Genomic DNA, 19,947 nt, shown 5'->3' with positions numbered 1-19,947 from the left:
TTGAAGACCTTGCTCCTTTTATTAATAAAGTGACTGCCCAATGTGAGGAGAATTGCAGCAGCCAGTGCCTCTCCCTTTACGCCACTTAGACTTGTGGATCTGGGAAATTAGAGTTTGAATGAAGAAATCATCCTCAAACAAGTCTTTGAATAATGCTGCTTCTGCCAGGGAACTATACGTTAAATCTTCCCCAACAAGATAAATGCCACTAACCTAGCTTTAACGCAGCACCAGAGGTTATCTACATGCTTGTGATTAATTAATGCCATCTTTTGTTCTCCAGTGAAGAGAATAAGATGTTACAGAAGTGTGACAGAAACGTCATTTTACACACTTAATACACACTTGTCTCTGGTATTTTGTAATCAGACTCTGTCTAAATTTGTTCCTCATCTTTAATGCTGAAGAACTGAGGCTTACATGCCCTCACACATGAAAGAGTCTTGCCCTCTGTGCTTTAGAAAAACATTTCCATATTAATATAACATGAGTCACGCTGGTTTCTGTGAAGCATTACTGAGAGGAAAGTGAAGCAGTCATCAGCTCCACGTAGTAAAACAAAGAAAAGGTGAAGGAAAAATGATTAATAGACATTTTGCATTAGGGATTGTTTTGGTGTCTTTTAGGGTACGGTACACTGAAGTCACGGTCCGGTTCATACCTCGGTTCAGACATCACGGTTCGGTTCGGTACAATGGAGGGAAAAGCATAACAAAAATGCAGAAGGCATTTTTTTTTATTGTGCATGTCTTAGGCTGTACCACCTAGTGTCATCCAGTCTCTCCCCTGAGCTAGCTACAACAGCCTGAAGCGTATAAAGTAAGATGTAAACCGTAAACAATAAGTAGGCTACCCCACATCATCTCCAGACTCCATATGGAACTTGTAAACAAAATAAGACAATCAGCTAGTAGTGGGATATGGGAGACAAGCGTGTTAAAAGAGCAGCTTCGGTTACACAGAGCAGTTGGCGAATTGTGGCGTTAGCTTCACACGCTAACAGCGGAGCTAGCAGCAAACAGCGAAGCTAACGGCGGAGCTAAAAGCGGAGCTAACAGCGGAGCAAACAGCGAAGCAAATGGGCCTGGAAGCCATTTGTGGTCGAGGCAAGAAGGGATACAGCTACAGTACATCCGTGTTTGGTTGTATATGGAAGGGACTAGTTTGCTTCGTGTGGACTCACTGGACCAACTTGACATGTAGGCGGAGCTTGGGAGCTTCAGATCTAAGGCGGGGCTACAGATTAGGTGTCCCTAAGAAACGCGTACGTAACAGTAGTTCCACATTACATTAATTCATTTGAACGCAAGTTTTATTTATTTTTATACCGTGTATTCTCCATGTAAATTCATGTACCGAACTGAGACGCCCGTACCGTTTCGGTTCAATACGAATACATGTACCGTTCTACCCCTAGTGTCTTTTGCATGATTATCTTATTGTCAGTGTTGATAGGGTAATTTTCATACAGTACATATTTACAGTTATTTACATTTGTCTAAAGATATTACAATGTGCAAAACAAAAAAAACGGAGCAAAAAATAACCTCAAGAACAACATCAGGAAAGAAAAGAGAGAAAAGAGGGGTCAGGTGAGGGAAGAGAGTGTGTGTGTGTGTGTGTGTGTGTGTGTGTGTGAGTGTTTAGCATCGCTTCTGCTCCGCTGTGCTTTGGTGGGTCAGGCGTAATTACAGCTCAAGGAGAGGTTCTGCACTGAAACGCAATGCCTTGTGAGGATTAACTACCATGAAGCAGCAGAGTTATATCCTTTGCATGAGTGCTGCATTAACAGGGTCCTCACTTCACTGAGGTAGTCCCTGTCCAGATTAAAGTCCCAACCTGGGGTTTGTTTCGGGTGATTAGCTATGGAGGGATACTGTCCTGGCATTATTGTAAACCAATCTCACTGTAACTCATAATACAAGTCCACTTTGCTCAACCTCATCATTAATGTCAGTCATTTTACAGATGACATGAATAAATAGTAACCTTTCAATTCTTAAATGTGTGTACTAAAGCTGCCTCTTTACACAAATACAGATGCTGTCAGTCAAAGAGGGAAATAAATCTGTTACGTAAGATATCTTTAAAAAGATATCCAATTGGAAAATGTTCCTTTTGGCCTTTTTTCTTCCGTTTGAAATATCAGTTCCTCATGGGTCGTTGCTTTTGTTAGCTCTAGTTAAAGAGGTATGTGTGTTCGTGGAAAAAGGTCAATCTCAATCCTGTGATATGATGCTTACTTTAGTAGTTTTCGAGTTGAAGATAGACAGTCACCTGCTTATCAGACCTTAGACTTATTAATCTGGATGTGCTTTCATGCATTCTGCGACAAAGCAGATTTAATTACTTTCTCTTATCTTTGGTGCATTTTCTTTGATCAGCTACTTGAGGTAAAACTGTCTGGGAGTATTCCAATAATAATAATGTATGTTTGAATTCTTCAGTATTTATGCAAAGTCTATATTATTGTTTACATTTATTTTTAATTAGCAGTACATATTTTGTTAGCCCAATGAATACACTTACAACATCATATCTTTTACATCTTTTTTTCTTACTTTTTTTTTTGTTCTATTTCTGTTTGAGTTTCTTGGTAGCTGATTATCATGATTCTTTGTATAAATCCCATGCTTAATTTATCTATTCCTGTGAGTTTCTCACACAACCTAACTGTCAACTTTCAACAGTATGAACTCAATCCAGTCACACATACAGTCAAGCAGGGCCCCTCCAAAATATGTCAATATGTTCCCAGTTCCTCTTCTTCTTTTTCTCTAGTATGTCTCGGCCTTTGTCCAGACACATTACTGGCATGACACTTGATGGCAGAGGCAGCCTCTCTCCACCCATTTGCCTTCCCTTATCTGCTCTCCGCAGCACATGCACAGTATGCTAACCAGAGCCAGAATAGAACACTGTAAAGTAAAGACCTCACAGGCATTATAATCAGTGGTGACAAAGAGTTGGGGAGGCCAGCAGGTTAATGATATCAGCCAATGAGTGAGGGTGCCTACCTTTTCAAACCTGGGAGGCCAGGCCTGCTTTAGTATTCAGATCCAATCAACTCAGCTAATCAGAATCCATCAAAATCGAAAGCACCGAGTGGTGCTATCCTCAGCCTTCAATTTGAACTTGATTGTGAATTGAATGTGCCTCTCTCTCTTCTCCAGGGAAGCTTCGTGGCCAGCATGACTGCCACACTGAGACAGATGGACGACTATCATTATGCTCATCTGATCAGCACCTTTGGCAAGATAAGGAGTGATGTGGTGGTGAGTACACCTTACCAGTGTCCGTGACACTTTAGGCTACATAGTCATGTAATACCTTAAATTGCAGGTCCAATAGTTCAGTATAATTTTGCTTTGTCTTTTCTAGAGAAAATGTTTTTCCCTCCACAATAAAGTATGAAATTGAATTTCTGTTAGTCCTTGCTCTCAGGCTGCTACATGCACAGCATGCTCTTGATGATAGTAACTCCTAGGGGAAGCAGATCACTCATTGCAGCCAACAAGTTGTGGAGGAGGGATAAATCTCATTGATGTTATGGATTTCAGCTCTGAATAATTCCTTCCTCAAAGCCGTATTTCTCTAGTATGTGCTGCCAGATTAGCATTATATTACTCTACTCTGACAAGTAGGGAAATCCCACTGTTTGCTTGTAGCTCAACAAATGACTTTTGGCTTTGTAAGAAGGAGAATAATCTGATGTATTTACTGGTAAAGCTTTATAATCTCAGAAGCCAGAGATTCTGGCTTCATTTGCTGCACATACTGTTTTTATTTGGTATTAAATGAACGAATGCCCCTTTAAGAATAGAATAGAAATAGAACTCTCCAACCTTCATGATTGTACACAGGGCTTGTTTGAGGCTGCCTGTCTAGTTCCCACAGCAGGATAAACAATCACTGTGATGAAGCTGGAGCTTCCCACAGATTTATTGTTCCTGAAGCTGGCGTGGGCCATATCCACATTTCAGAACTGGCCGCATCCCAAAGGGACACTGTTGTTTTGCAGCTTTCTAAACATGCCACCACAAAGCACAGGGATTCATCCAGGAGTGAAACATCTCCAGCCAGAAATAGATTTACATGCATATTTATGTTTTGGTATTTTGCTGCAACTCATATTAAAAGAAAGCTATTGCAGGTGTGACAGTAGAATGCAAAATATTCAACTTAGAAACTTGGCTTTGTAGGCCTGATAGGGAATGAGTTTAAAGTTGTGTTGAGCTGGGCATCTATTAGTAGTATAACTGGACCTATTTATCAAGTTGTCATGCTATGCTTTAATAGCTGATAATTATGTGTCCGGTTTGTTAACTAAATATCACAAGTAAAGTGTTCCCGTTAGAATTAAAACAGCTGTAATCTCATTGTACTACAACATGTTAGGATTCAGAACACATAAGATTATTGGTCTCAAGTGCTATCTGCAAAAGGAAAATATATGTGTCACCTTAACCTTAAAGGGGGGATAGAATGATTATATAGGGTATTTCACACTGTTCCTTAAGGTCTCCTGTAACATTGGTTGGGCTGGTGAGTGCTATTTTATGGGCCCTTAAATACCCTGTGAACATGGCCCTATTTGTAACAAGAGCTTTTCTTCCAAATATGGTATGCTCATGAATATTTAGATGAGCTGCGCGCTGATTGGTTTGAGCAAACCACATACACATACATTGGAGACGAGACAGCAGGTCTCATATTTCAGACACTGCAAAGTTATACATTGTTTGTCTCCTATTTCGTTATCTAGCTAGCTACACTTTCGGCATAACTAGAGTATATTTTTACAGTTTGAATTTCGTCACGCCACTTATATTACAGCTACCCCAAGGTCTTACAAAGCTAACACTTTTGTCCGATTTCAATTTAATGCATTTTTGTGAATGTGAGGGGTTTCGTTAGCTGCTAGTGTCCCTTCAATCCTGTTGGTAAAGATCGCGGCTAGCTAGCTACACTTTTGGCATAACTATAGTATATTTACACTTAGCTTAGCTAACACCTTTGTCCGATTTCAATTTAATGCAGACAAGCTAGGTCTCATTGATAGAGCTCCATCCAGCTCACAGCGGGCTCTATCAATAAGACTCACGGACAAGAGGCGTTTATTTCCCCAATCGTTTGTTTAAATAACTCAACACACATATCCATTATAAGATTAACTGGAACCTGTGGTAAGAGATTGCTGGCGTAACGAGCTCGCTGACCGCGCTCTCACTCACACACACCGGCCATTTAGCAGGAAGAGGGGAGCAATCAATTTTCGGAAAACAGCCCGTATTTGACCTCTGCGTAGTTGAATTCTCGCATAAAAAAGTCTCAGAAGTGAATTTAGTGATGAAATAGCAGACGAACAATGTATACAATTTCTGAGATCTGCGCGACCTATTCAGAAGACTACCTGATCTCAGACAAAGGTAGAGACTAGAGCCAAGTAAGGAGGAGCCACCGAGTTGACGTCAACTATTAGCTTCGTTGAGATTTGCCCGTTTTCAGAGGCAGTTTCAAATTGTGAGATTTGCAGAGGAAAGGGATGTCAATGGGATTTTGATGTTCTATGTATGTCCTATTTACCCACCAAACTGTCGTTATTCAACTATGACAAGGTAAAATCGGTTTTGCATTCTATCACCCCTTTATAAACTAATCTAAAACTGTTTCTGCCTGAAAGCCACAAACTCCTAGCAGTTCAATTCAGTTGCTCTTATCTTTAACAGTTTTCATTTTGAAAACTTTTTCTCTCTTGCAGGATTTCCTAATGGAAACATTTATCATGTTTAAAGATCTCATTGGAAAAAACGTCTACCCCTCAGACTGGGTCATAATGAACATGATGCAAAATAAGTAAGTACAACGCTGCTGTAACACACATGCACACACACAAACACACACATAGAGCATGCTGCTTTAAATCCCTACACTGTTGTTGCTAAGAAACAGCAGTCAGAAGTGGGTAAGGATATTTTCTAATGTTTTTCTCTCCATGCAAGGCCTCAGCAGTGTAGCAATCAGATGAGCAGTCAGCGCAGCCGCAAACAATCACATGAATTATAGATGCTGGGGTGTATGCTGCCTGCTAATCTCCAAACTTAGTCTCAGCATCTCTTTACTTTGTTGCTTGTTGTGCTGCCACGGCCTTCTGTTTTATTAATGTGAACCTTGCTTGATTCCATTTTTGTTAGAAATATAAAAAGAGATGGAATGTGCTTTGTAGTTTCAGAGTTTAGTCAAAATCTGTGCTTTCATGCACTTGCCAGATGAAGTTAGAGCTTGAAAAGTATATTTTTTTTCTTCTTCTATTTGTATCTTTTTTAGAGACATGTACCAGAATGAGTTGTAGTGCTTTATTATGCAATGGCACAGCAACAGCTGTCAGATGAAAACCTTAAGTCAGTTTTTCCGATAACGAGGAAAGAAAATCCCTTCTTCACCAACAGCATGCATGCATTATTGAAACTGTTAGATGTGTTTTGAACAGTGGTCAAAAGTCACTCTGAAATTTACATATATGTTAAACAAGTTCACCGATTTAGCATTACACTCCTATAACATTGTCTGACTCAGGATGGACGGTTAAAAAGGATCAAAATCGATGCAGCAGAACCAGATTAGATTATCTTTTTTTATTCCACATATTTTTCTTCCCTGTCAAAACTATAATTTAACTCAATGCAACTGCTGACAGGTCAGTAAACAATTCAGGTGTGTTATGCTAGTTGGGGTTAATGTAGCCTCAAGCAGAGATGTGAAGCTGCTAACATTCAGTGTCCGGTGAGGAGCTACTGGCAGCTACGGGCGTGGTTTAGGTGTGTGTGATGGCCACGACTGTTCATTTTAAAACATAGGCGGATGTGATAAACAGATGGTTCATCCAATCACCTGCCAGGTACATTACAACAAAGTACCTGAAGCTGCATCTGTTGGAGTGCTGCTTCAAAGTGGCCATTTACAGCAGGTGCAGAGCTTACAGAGGCAGCCCCTAGTTGAGCTGTTTGTTTCCCTGCCCACTCCTTCCAAAACATCATCACCAGCTAGGGCATTTGACTAGAGATTGCATTTCTGCTCAACTGAGGTTCTTTTGCTTTCATCAGTCCATTTGATTGCTACAAGCCAGACCCCCCCCCCCCCCCCCCCCCACCCTGAAAACATCATCAGCCACCTGGGTCACAATGCTGAAGACATCAGCTTAGCTAGGTGATGATACTCCCCTGTGCCCTGCAGGTGTTCAAATCATATCTGTTCTTCTGCAGACTGAGCTCCAGTGTTTGGGTGTAAAAACATGCAGTCCTCCTGACCCTCCTATGTCACACACGCACGCATGCACACACGCATGCACACACACACACACACACACACACACACACACACACACACACAAACACCACATGCTCAGACGTGCATGCACTGAACTAGCAAGCTCGTTCAAACACTCCCCACTAACTGGGATCCGGTACTTTCTGAAGCTGCTTTAGGGATGTGATGAGCTCCTAGCAGTTCATTCTCACATCATGCTTTGTAGCGTATGAAAGGTTTTTTGACTCGCTGACTAGAGGCCAATGTGTCATTTCCCATCCCTCAGCACAATCTTCCCCAATCGAAACTTTTTCTTTACTTGCACTTGTTTGTGAGAGCCGTTAGATTAATTCTGCATTCTAGTCAGTGCATTCAGCTACTTGCTGGAGTTAAATCATTGTTCAACTCAATGAAAAATAAGCCTGTCAAAGTGTGACACATCTCGCAGTCTTAGTTCTATACTTGAGCCTGTTTGAATACTGCAGGTGTCGGCTTTGCGACCAATTAGCAAAACTCTTTTTCATCCATCGAGAGTGTGTTTGATCGGTTGTTTACCGCTCCCCACAGTGAGAACCCAAGGTGACATATTGTTATTCATCCCAACAGATAGCTATAAATGTTTTGCATTAACTATCTAAGGGCATAGAAGCTGTGTGTTTGCGTCACACTCTTTTGCCGTGCACTCTTTGTTTGCCAGAGCACTGGAGACTGATTTACAGCAGTCTCCTCAAACTTGAAGTGTCACTTCTCGCCTTATAAAATTGGTTTGGCTGACATGGCTATTATTGGATGTCACCTATATACACTTCCAATAGACATGGAGCAACATTAGAATTCAACTGAAGTCAAATATGTATTCTCCTTTTAGCCTTCTTTTGGTCCCCACCAACTCCTGGGAAAAATAGTTGGCTCTTTAGCTTCAGATGTTGGACTGTAATCACCAGCTAGTTGTTAACTTTGTCCACCCCATTAGTGCTGGGCAGGTAGTTTACTGTGGGTTTATCAGAGCTTGTTTGCTGAAAACAGCTGCCTGCTGCTGCTGGAAAAATGATTAATGAGAGTGGTAAGACTGAACCATGCAGTAGATGTACCATAAATCCAGAACAATTAGCTAAAAGATGTTATAAAGCTCTAATAGCTTAGGCTAACAGAACAGTTGGGTGATATTTCTCTGTAGGTTCAACCCTATCAGCAACATAGTCATTTGATCCATTGTTCCTATAACACATTTTGTCTGTAGACCTTTAAAATAATTGCTTGTTGCTGTTTTTGTCAAGTGCTTTAAAACATAACTCAGTTGACACATTTTTAGAACTTTTTGAAATACATTTTGATGCCTTGGGAAACACATTTGAATATCCCTCAGTCCTTCCTCAGTATCCTGTTTCTGGGCAATCCACAATGCCAGATTTAGCACACAGATACCCATCCACAGCACCAGCAGACGGTTCTTTCAAGTCCACATATTATGATAGCACGACACATCATCATCATCAGCAGCACCATCAGCATCCATCATCAGCATCCATCATCATCATCATCATCATCAGCAGCACCAGAAGTTGTTTTCTCCCACACCTTCTTTTCCACCCATCACCTCTTACTTACTCCAGGTTGTAAACTGATTTATGGGCTCTAATTGCCCCGGGGACAGCAGCTTCAGGCTGGTTAGCCAGTGAACGCCATTTACCCCCATGCCAACTGACCATGGCTTAATAGTGACAGCTTGCTGGCAGTAGAGATGGACTCACACTTGTTCTCCAAACTGACAGGGAACAAGCTTTCTCACGAAGGTCATAACACACAAAATTGCCAATATTACCTTTACACAGACATGTGAAGCTTATGTGTGAGCATCCTGAACCTGGAGGTCCCACTTGTTATTCCCACTCTTGGCTTGTCTGAGATTACCCAAGAGACCTTGATTTTGTTCAAAGTATTTTAACATTTTTGTTGCAGATTCACAGTACAGTCCCTCCAGGATTTCGTGGCCTTTTTTTTAGATTGTTGCGGCCCAAAATGCCTGATTTTGCGGGAGCTTCTGTAAAAAAAAATTGCGATAAAAATTGCGATGTTTGTTGCAAGGAAGTTGCGGGAGACAGTGAAAGTTGCAAAAAAAGTTAGGATTTTCTTTTTTTTGTATAGTTCTTTAAAAATAAAAAAGGAAATCTTTTTCAGGGAGAATAAAACTACTCTGGGCGGAGTTTTCCTAGTAACCTTACCAAAAAGGCTCAGGATGCTGCAAATGTTGGTATAATATGAAAATGGCTGGTGGATTTAAGACAAAAAATTATAATTTATTGAATGAATCAAATTTGAACATATGTGTCAGTGGCTTGTTGATCTTTACATTGTTAATTAATTTCCTAACCTGGCCTGGGACACACATTCATACAGTTTGATAAAGTACTTATTGGACTTTAACTTATCATTGCACTTACAATAACGAGCGTAGGTCATTGTGTTGTCTCCGGTTTTTCCTGCATCCACCGTGTGTGTGTGTGTGTGTGTGTGTGTGTGTGTGTGTGCGCGCGCGCGCGCATCAGTAGCGGGGGGACCTGCATGAGCAGCAGCCACGCCCCCGCCCGTTTGAGTCTCGTCTTCATATTGGAAAGAAGCTCTCTCTCACTCCCGCTTGGTCAGTGGCACTCAGAGTCACATTATACTGACGTAAAGTCTGGCACGTGGGACTGCTGGGATTGGTTGAAGTCGCGGGAAACTCTGGTTATTGGTCAAATTTGCGGAAAAGTTGCAGTGATTGGTCAAAATTGCGAGTCGCAACAAAGTCACAGTGATTGGTTGAATTTGCGTGAATTGGCGCGATCGCAACATCACAAAATCCTGGAGGGACTGACAGTAAAATGAAACGGGAAGAAAATTAAGTACTTGAAGTATGAAACAATTAAAGCTCCTCAAACGTGGAAATATTGCAAAAGCTTCAGGAAAGCACATATGACACTCAATGTGAATTATATTTGCTTTTGGAGCATTTTAGGCCTTTATTTATATAGCACAGCTGAAGACACAAAAGGGGAGAGAGAGAGAGACATGCAGCAAAGGGCCACAGGGAGAAGTCGAACCCGCGGCCGCTGCGTTGAGGAGTAAACCTATGCATATGGGCGTCTGATCTACCAGGTGAGCTACCCAGGCGCTCGTAAACCTGGATTTTTGTTAAAAACCGCTTACTGAATTAGCACAAGTTGGCATTTGCTTAAGCACTATAGTTACTATGATTTTCTCTCAGGGATGAAAAACCTTGCATCACATTTTTTTAACCAGACAACAGCTGCTGGCTGCCTTTTACAGTCAGCTAAATGTGCTCCCTTACAGATTTGCACAGTAAACTTTTCAAGAGCTCAGTGCTCTTCAACCTTATATTCCGAGATGTGCTGAATCACTGCATACTAAGTGCTGTCGTCATCATCATCAATCTGAACAGTGTTCACTGGCAAATAATATTATATAAAATGATTCCAGTCATAAGGCAAAGCTTTTGAACAGCTGTTACTGTTGCAGCAACCATAATACTTAATTAACAGATTGAGTAAAAATGATGTTGATGATGATCAATTGTAATTGGTGATATGTGTAACAATTTGATAAAGTGTTGTCTTTAATTCTCCCAGTCTAAACGCTTTAACCGCTCAAATTACTCTAACAACAAAAGATCAACATTAACAGATCAACTAAAATATTGCTTAATCATTCCTAAGTGGATACATAGTGTATTTTAGAGGTTTGAGTTTGAGTTTTGAAAGTTTTGAGTTATAATCCACTGTGTTATCCAAACAACATACGGAGATAAACCGAACAGATGTTTTCTTGCAGTGATTGTATTATTTTCATCTTTGATCAATATCCAAAAGAATACATAACAAGTATTTACCGTGCCTTACAGGCTCACTAGGATCAAACCCTTAATGTATTAGATTTGAGTTAACATCAGATGACCCTGACCAGATGAAATCCGTTCATTTCCCCAAATGACGCCAAAGTTTCTTGCGGAGATGTTAATTATGTGTAAGAATGGTAGATTGAGAGATGAATGGGGATTTCTCAGAGCGTGGGAGATGAAAAGATAAAAGCCCAGACGAGCTAAAGAAGCAGCTCTTTAACTTGATAACCCATGCCATCAGTCCCTCACAGACTCATTAGCACAGGGTTTCTCAAGCTGGATGGCTGCCGTTTGGAGTTCTCTCCATGACTAATCCAGGACCTGGAGGGCAGCTCTGGAAGGCAGGAATGAAGGAGGACTCACAGAGAGTGAAAAGACTGCCAATGATGTTGTGATCCTGTTTGCCCCCGTACAACCCACCACCCACCAAGATAAAGTACCCCATGGGCTTAAGGGTATCTGATTTGATTCTTTCCTCTTAAGGAGTGTGCTGTTGAAAGAACGCTAGTTGAAAATGTCACAACTCTACTTGTGGTTACTTTAGACAAGTTGCATGGTCCTGTGGGTCTCAAATAATTGCAAGATTCGTTAAATCCTTTCAAGCTCTATTAGGTTACTTCAATGAGGCATCACCTAAAAATAAGTCTTAAACATTTTTTAGTTAGTAGTGTCATATATATACTCAGTTGTCAGTTTATTAGGTGCACCTAGCTAAGGTAGGATTTGCAGGACTGCTGTATTAGACTGCATTGGTGTTAGCTTGGTTTAGACTGGCAACTGATTGTGTATTTGTGGAAGGTTTTATTATGAACTTCTAGTAGCAAATTAAAGAGGACATATTATATGTAGCTTCATAGATTCTTGAAAATAAAAACAGCCTCCCAAATGATCTGTGCACATTTCAATTCACACCGCCAGGGCTTCTCAAGCCTCAGCTTTTTGGCATTGCGAGCTGCAAAGAAAAAACAGCCTGACCTTTACATGGCTTTCCTACTATGCTGCTTTGTTAATGTGGTGACAGTTGTCTACTCGCTCTTTCTTGTGTGTGGCTTGAGTGGTAATTCTGCTATAATGAGATTAAAACACAGCTTTACAGAGGAACCGTGGGAGAGTCATGAAACATGGTTTGTGACATAGTGCTGCATACTGCACCGGATCACAAGCTGCTGCTGTATGTATGGGTGTTTGTTTACCAACATTGCCATAGCTTTGGTGTAAATGCCAAACACACCACCACCTCTGCCCACGGAGGGCAGTGCACTTGATTGGCTGTGGTCGTATCCTGTCAGCTGGCCTTTAAATAGTGCCCCCTGAAGAGAGATAACATCCAGTGTGATTTCTTTCAACGTGGTTTTATCAAAGTCATTATCAAGAAGCACCAGGGTGGCTTACTGTGTAGGGAAACTATTGGTGTTTTTCCATTACGTGGTACCTGCTCGACTCGCCTCGCCTCGACTCTAGTCGACACACTGTGCGTCCGTTTTCCATTGCAGATTTTAGTACCGCCTCAGCGTGGCTGGTCGTTATATGCCGGCTCGACGCAAACACCAGCGCACAAGTATAAACATCAGGCCACTTGAGCTTGTTTTACGGTTCTGTGGAGGCTCCACGCAGAGCTTTCGCCGTAGCCTATGTAAGTGGCCTGATGTTTATACTTGTGCGCTGGTGCGTGCGTCGAGCCGGCCGTGTGTGTGTGTACGTAGGCTATGGCGAAAGCTCTGCCTGGAGCCTCCGCAGAACTGTAAAACAAGCGGCGCCGCAGTAAACTGCCGTGACCTAACGCGACACGCACACACAGAACGTGGAAGGTGTGTTGTTGTTGCCACAGCCAGAAGACACATTTAGTTTCAAATGAAGCTGGAGGCAGCAAAAAAAAAACACAGCTGGCTAAACTATTGAAAAATAGCGGGTTTGTTCAGGACACCCCCCGTCTGTTGCTTTCACGTCACCTTTTCGGCTCGCCTCAGCTCGCTTGGAACCTCGACTGAGGTGGTACTAAAAAAAGTACCTGTTAGCAGGTACCAGGTACTTTTTTTACTTTACTTTACTTTTTTTCGTAATAGAAAACCAAAAAAGGCGAGTAGAGGCAAGTCGAGCAGGTACCATGTAATGGAAAAGCGCCATAAACGTCAACTGGACCTACCACATTGGAGCCCTGAGTATTCAGATTGTTAACTTAAGTAAAAGTAGCATTACCATTCTGCTTATTTACAAAAGACATACAAAGGTGCTTTTAGGAGTTTAATTTATAAGATATGTTTTGCGTGTAAAGTAGCTAGTACAGTAACTAGACAGTAGATGACAAATGAAGTAGAAGTATAAAAGAGTATACCATGGAGATTAAGTACCTCAAATTTGTAAAGTTCTTTACTTTTTCACCTCTGTTTTGTAGATGACCCTGACTTTAAATTTTTTTTTCTGCTGGCAGTTAAATAACTTTTTTTTTGTCGTGTATATAAGGATCACTTACACTTCATTGGACACCCAGTGAATATGCTATAGCTCATTTCTGTCTTTCCTCTCTGTACATAACGTTAACTGACCTGTTTACTGTAACACTCGCTGAATGCTCCTTTTACTTTGATAACCTAATTACTTCTGTCTTTAGACCAACAGTGCGTCAAACCAAACCATTTCATGACTGCATTTCTGACGTATTTAATTTCCTGTGAAATTGTACGAGGTAACATAAAAATGTATTAATTGACTGATCCAAATGAACAGTTTCACTGTAGGAAACATGCCTCTATGTTTCTTCTCAAAAGATTGTCAGTGTGAAAATGTTTCTCTAAATGCCTGAATGCTTTTATTCTTCACTCTCTCGTTTCCTACAGGCACATCGTTTGTATTAAAAGAAATCGTGACGAAAGACAAAATAATAAAGGTTTAGACTGTTATATTCTGTTGTAATTGCTTCATGATTCATATGATAACTTTGAAAATGTTTCCTTATCTTATCCATTTGCTCAACATGAACTTCACTGACACTCTGACTCCAGTGCAAGTTTTCCTGCTCACCCGTATCTGGAGTTGTGTGAATCAGCCTGTGTTGCCTCATTAGTAATCTGTTCACCTCTTCACAAACTTTTGGCCTGGATAAAAAAAAAAAATCCTTTTTGTTGTCATTGTTACATCTCACATCTCTGTGTTTATAGGCTGGCAGAAGCTAGCGCTCTTCAGCTCTGACACTGGCATCACGCTGCCTGGTGCTGCCAGGTCAAAGTGATTGTGGCTTTTTTCATAGCCTTCGCATGTCAGAAGAGGCCCTTACTGGCCTTTGGGGTCAGTAATATATATGTATCAGTAGTTTAAAAAATTAAAGTTAATACAGTTTGAAGACGGGTTTTTGCATACATGTATTAATTAAAGGTTTTCCGCTTTAAGTTATAAGACCCATTTTTTTTTTTTATCTGTACAACGATTTTATTTTGGCACCATCATCCTAGCTAGATTTAAGAGCTCCTTATTGCTAAAAGTGGTTTACATGTTAAAGTGGAGTGAGGAGGTGAGCAACTGCTGAGAGCAGCACTGTCTCACCCTAGTGATATTTTTGAGTCATAAGAGCTTCCCTATGTTGGACTGCTCAGTATAAAGTCTTACAGCCTTGTTTACAGTATCTGAAATGCCATGATACACTTTATCAAGAGTCTGGTATAATTGGGTTGAATATATGTCGACAGATAAATCGATCTAATATTAGATCAGGTGAAAGAAAGGTACTCTAATTTAATAAATTGGTCTGATAATGAAGGTTTTTGACCTTGCCTTATCTTTGAGCACAGGCAGATATGCCAGCTATTATAGCAACAGTATGCAAAATAGATTGTGATCATTATTGGGGATGCTCTCTGAACTCAAATTAGCAAGTATGATCTGATGATAACGTTTCATTAGCATATATGCTAGGTGTCTGTGGTGCACATTATCTGACAGAGCTCAAGTCTGTGTACCACGGCTGCAGGCAGGAAGTTAGCTGATTTAAATCAAATGTAAAAAGCTTTTTTGTGCTGAAATACATCGCACCCATCAATCAGCAGTAATGGGGGGATTTTTCTGACACTGACAGTTTGATGGAGCATATTTATCATAATGATGCCATATGTATACTGTATCAGTATGACTTTAATGTTTAGGAGGTGTTGTACTGCTCTTGCACTGCCTAATTAAAAAGTTAAAGGATCTCCAACTTACGTTTTTGTCTCCTTAAGCAAAAAATAGGGAAGCCTGTGATTTCTGGAGATGATTAGAGCCGACTTGATTTCCCTGCTGAAAAAAACAGAAAGCTGTAAGAGTGCAGGCTGATTTAAGGAATTACACATTACTAGAGTGTAGTGTGTCCCCAGAAATGGTTGATGTCTTAACTGAAGGCGTAAAGCAAACATTAAATCCGTCGGATAAGTCTTTGATTACATTTATAGTAGCAGCTGAAATTTCCCAGTCATTAGCATTTTGCTTGTAGTTGTAATTGAGTTATAAAGAACTGGTTTGTGATTGTCTCTCCCTCTGCATCTTATTTTCCCTCTGTAGAATAATGACCAGCCATCACAGATGTTGCAAGGCAGCCAAGCATCTTCCCCCTGGCATTTGGCTTTGTTAATAATGCAAGCTTAAAAGAGCAGCGCCACCACAGACTGTCTAACACACAGTTATTATTCTCTATGCAGACCCGATTCTTACTTGTTTCGCTGTGTCTGTGCAAAGAATATTCCCTGAAATCAATATGGCAATTAATTCTAGACTGTACAGTAATTACATCTTTTTATGAATACTTCCTCTTGGACTAACTCAAATACAGACAGTAGTAGAGTAGAGCTTTTGTTAGAATATCACATTTATTTTTATGGACCACAATTTTAGTTCAAGAAAATATCTCTGAATGCTTTTAATCTTGTTTGAAATGGCCTTTTTGGAGTGTCTTAGTCAGAGCCCACTGTGAGGGAGAGTATATTCTATTTTCATCCGCCTCATTAAGTTTTTCACTTTAATTAATGGCAGGATGTGCTCACAGAGGAACTCAGTCCTGTCTGTTCATTAAAGCCCATTATATGTCTGAGCTCAGGCAGACTGCTGGCTTCAAATATGCTTTTAGGTAATGGAGTTTACATTGTCGTGTGAACGGCAACATGAGGGAGAGGCACTCATAAAACATGTTTATGGAAAGCATGTCATGCAAGCGTACAGATACTGCAGATCAGTCACGTATAGCGTACAGGAGATATCATCTGCCAGCATCATTAACCAATTGTAGTGGAACCGTAAAGAAGTGCTACTGGAAAGACAGATCAAGCAGAAATGGTTGATTACAGCAGCGATTACAGCAGCATTTTTGCCTGTTGAGTCATGTTAAGCCAGAAGCTGTGAAGAGTATTGATCTCGCTCTTTTCCTCACTGTGTGCTACCTTGGTAATGTCTGTAGGATTGTAGAGCTATTTGTGATTGATTATAAATGAGTTCAGTTGGACCAATCTCACCCTTCACCTATAAACTAGCCTCTCTCAATGTTGACAATTGAATTAGGCTAAAGTTCAGCGATAACTATGGCCTTAGCCCATGATTAGTGATGTTTCATTACCATCTCTGATGATTTAGGTTTTGTAGGTCAGTAGTTGTGCCTTTTGTTGTCCCTTTAGATCCATCTTATAGATGAGGCCCAATCTTTTTCATTGATTTTTCACTGGAAAGTACCAGCATGTTTAAAAAAGAAGATTGGATTAGATTTCACTGTTCTGATGCACCTTAAAGTTGTTTCCCGCTGCAAGAACCATTACAATTGTATTTCTTTATTTAATTGTATTGTGTATCTAGCAGGGCAATGCATAATATATATTTTTTAACCAAATATACAGTAGCTGAAAGCAGAATTTATCTGTGGTCTCTTAGCAGAGGCAGCCAGTGATATACAGGTTGGCACGGTAAAAACTTAAATAGTAGCAGACAGTTGCTGTTAACTAACACAACATCATTAATATTATTATCATCATTAATCATCATTAACCAATTATTATCAGAAATAAAAACCGCACTCTAGTTCCCAACCAGCCTTCATAACATCTGCAGACTAAAGAATAATTAAAGCATAACATTTAGGCAAAATTAAACAATTCTTAAGAATGAGAATTTCCACCAGTATTAATGCAATCTCTGGCCAATGTAACTTAGCTCAGTGACTGCTGTTCTGAGTGTCCCTAAGCCATTTCTTTCCATAGTCACTTTTAATATTCAAAACAAACAACAAATTTCCCCTTTTTTTACTTTTTTGAAAATAATGAGCCCCACATATTGAGCAGTAATATTTCTCAACCCACAGATGCAGCCGATGGAAACACATTTAAACATTAGTCCAGTGTTGAGCGTATCAACTATATTGACATGTTCACAGCTGCAGAAAATTGAGCGAGGTGTGTAGAGGGGGGAGCCTGTGCTCGTGCAGACAGGATGGTGGTAATGGGCTGTCTGAGTGCTTAGGAGATGGGGGTGGGGGGAGTCTCCTACTCTGAGGCCAGAGAAATGGACTTCTAATGGCTTATCCAAAAGGTGTTCAATGACAGTTAACCTTTCCAGCTAATGATTAAGGTGACTCTTAATATGTATTACACATCGGCCCCAGATAGCATTTAGTCAGCAAATAGCTTTAAAAAAACCACAGATCCGGGCGCCTGGGTAGCTCACTTGGTAGAGTGTGCGCCCATAAATAGAGGTTTTCAACAAGTGTGTTTATTAATTTTCAGAAAATAATCACACTACAACAAATAATACAGGTGCAAATCAGAACTGTCACAGTAAGGCTCATCTTCAATAAAATAAACATAAACATGACAGGGCTGTAACATGCGATATTTGGCAAAGTAAGTCAGCATAAGTCATCCTTAAGAATCATCGGTGGTCCAAATGTTAACTTATCCCGACATTATCCCGAAGAGAAAAGCACTTCAAATAAAATGAAGCAAAGACAAACAGACGCATACTAAATACATAGCAATACTCATTTGTTGATGGTTGACACACACGGAGAGCATGCCTCCAATGCTTTCCTCCCCTCTAAGAACACCATAAAGGATCTCCACATATTGTCAAAGATGAGATATTTACCCTTTAACGTAAAAGTGAGTTTTTCCAGTGAAAGACACTCTGACAGTCCTGCAAGCCAGACATTAACACTTGGTTTGATAGTGGATTTCCAAGATTTGGCTATGGTATATTTAGTTTGTAAGATGCAGAAAGTAATCATAGATTTATTTGCCTTGCTGAGATTATGATTTACGGGAAAAATGTCAAAGATGCACAGCTTGTCTAATAATAGCTTTATACCTGTGACATGTAAAATCATATCCATTACTTCCCTCCAAAAAGCCTGCATTTGTGGGCAGTCCCATAGGCAGTGATATAATGTGCCCTTTCTACCACATTTGTAGCACGTGTCGGGATTATTGGGGCTGAATTTATTTAGCTGAGTTGGTGTTACATATGTTCTCATTATCCACTTATATTGAAGTAATTTAAAATGGGTATTTATTGTTTGTGTTTGAGATTCCCATGAATAGAGGTTTACTCCTCGACGTAGTGGCTGCGGGTTCGACTCCGACCTGCAGCCCTTTGCTGCATGTCATTCTCTTTCTCCCCTTTCATTTCTTCAGCTGTCCTATAAAAATAAAGGCCTAACATTTTTAAAAATAAATGATAAAATACCACAGATCCCACAGCATTGCCGTCTCAACAGTGATGGTTATTCCTGTTCAAGGTAAGTTAGAGGAGACGGCGAGGGAAACCCCAGCCCTGTCGCTGTGCCAATGAAATGTAAACCCTCTAGTGAGCTCAGGTGATAGGGGCCTGTATTGCCACGCAGCTGAAACCTAAAGTAAGAGTTTCCAAGATGATGTGTGAGCATTTTGAGGCCCAGTTGAAATAAGTGTTTACCTTGGGTCATGACAAAGGGGGGGCGGCTCTCTTGGAACTGGCTGTGCAGCAGATGTCTGCTCACCTACCAGTGTTAGTTACATCAGCGCTATATCTTATTGCTGTTTTATTGTCCTCTCAAGGGTTCCTTCAATAAAGTAAGCCAGGTTATTGAATATGCTGTGCTAGATGACATTTTTTCTCCTGCACTCATGATGAGGCTCTCTTCCCCCCCGCCCCACTGGATAAGTCTTAAAGATTAGTACACACAATGTTGTTTGGCTGTTTCCGCCAGGGAATGAAGTTAAATAGCGGATGGGCCTCTGACTCTGTAAGTACCAATCATAATTCCCCGTAAAAGCGTCATGCCACTTAAGTTATTAACATTTAATTCTGCAACATCAGAGTGGTTTAACCCATCAGACAGCGTTCTCATTAAGATCTACTCGTCACATCTTTTTCGGGAGTGCCTCGAGCCCCTACTGTACCTCAGTCTGCCAAAGAGAAAGACTGAACCTGTGTTTCACCTCTGTTCTCTCAGCGCTATATTTTTCACAAGGGCAAACATTCTCTTCTTGTCTGAACAGCTTTAAAACTACTGTTCAGTCTACCAATTAATGAGTTCATTTTGGCAGATTCTTAAGTATACAATGTAAATCCAGTGCCAATTTTTAGGCCCAGTGCAGTAAGTAGCGCCATTTATTCAGTGCCGTAGATGACACAGCCGCTTTTGACATCAAATATCAGGGTTGTCATCCAAAATCATAATCGTTCCCCGACCTTAACCAAGTACTTTTTGTTGCCTACCTCTAGCCATAAAACATTTCTGTTTCTCTATGTATTTTTGTTCAGAG

At 40.5% G+C, this 19,947-nt stretch overlaps 1 protein-coding gene across 2 annotated transcripts in view; it reads left to right on the top strand.

Moving 5' to 3' along the window:
• dock1 (dedicator of cytokinesis 1) overlaps positions 1 to 19,947 on the top strand; it is a 188,603-nt gene that overhangs the window by 121,249 nt on the left and 47,407 nt on the right. For both annotated transcript variants that reach the window (XM_078278479.1, XM_078278478.1), the window contains exons 28-29: positions 3,174 to 3,275; positions 5,762 to 5,856. In XM_078278479.1, coding sequence (XP_078134605.1) covers positions 3,174 to 3,275; positions 5,762 to 5,856 — 197 coding nt within the window. The remainder of the gene's footprint in view (positions 1 to 3,173; positions 3,276 to 5,761; positions 5,857 to 19,947) is intronic.

The sequence above is a fragment of the Sander vitreus genome, chromosome 21, assembly GCF_031162955.1.
Source record: "Sander vitreus isolate 19-12246 chromosome 21, sanVit1, whole genome shotgun sequence".
Taxonomy (NCBI): domain Eukaryota; kingdom Metazoa; phylum Chordata; class Actinopteri; order Perciformes; family Percidae; genus Sander; species Sander vitreus.
This window is presented reverse-complemented; position numbering and strand designations above follow the sequence as displayed.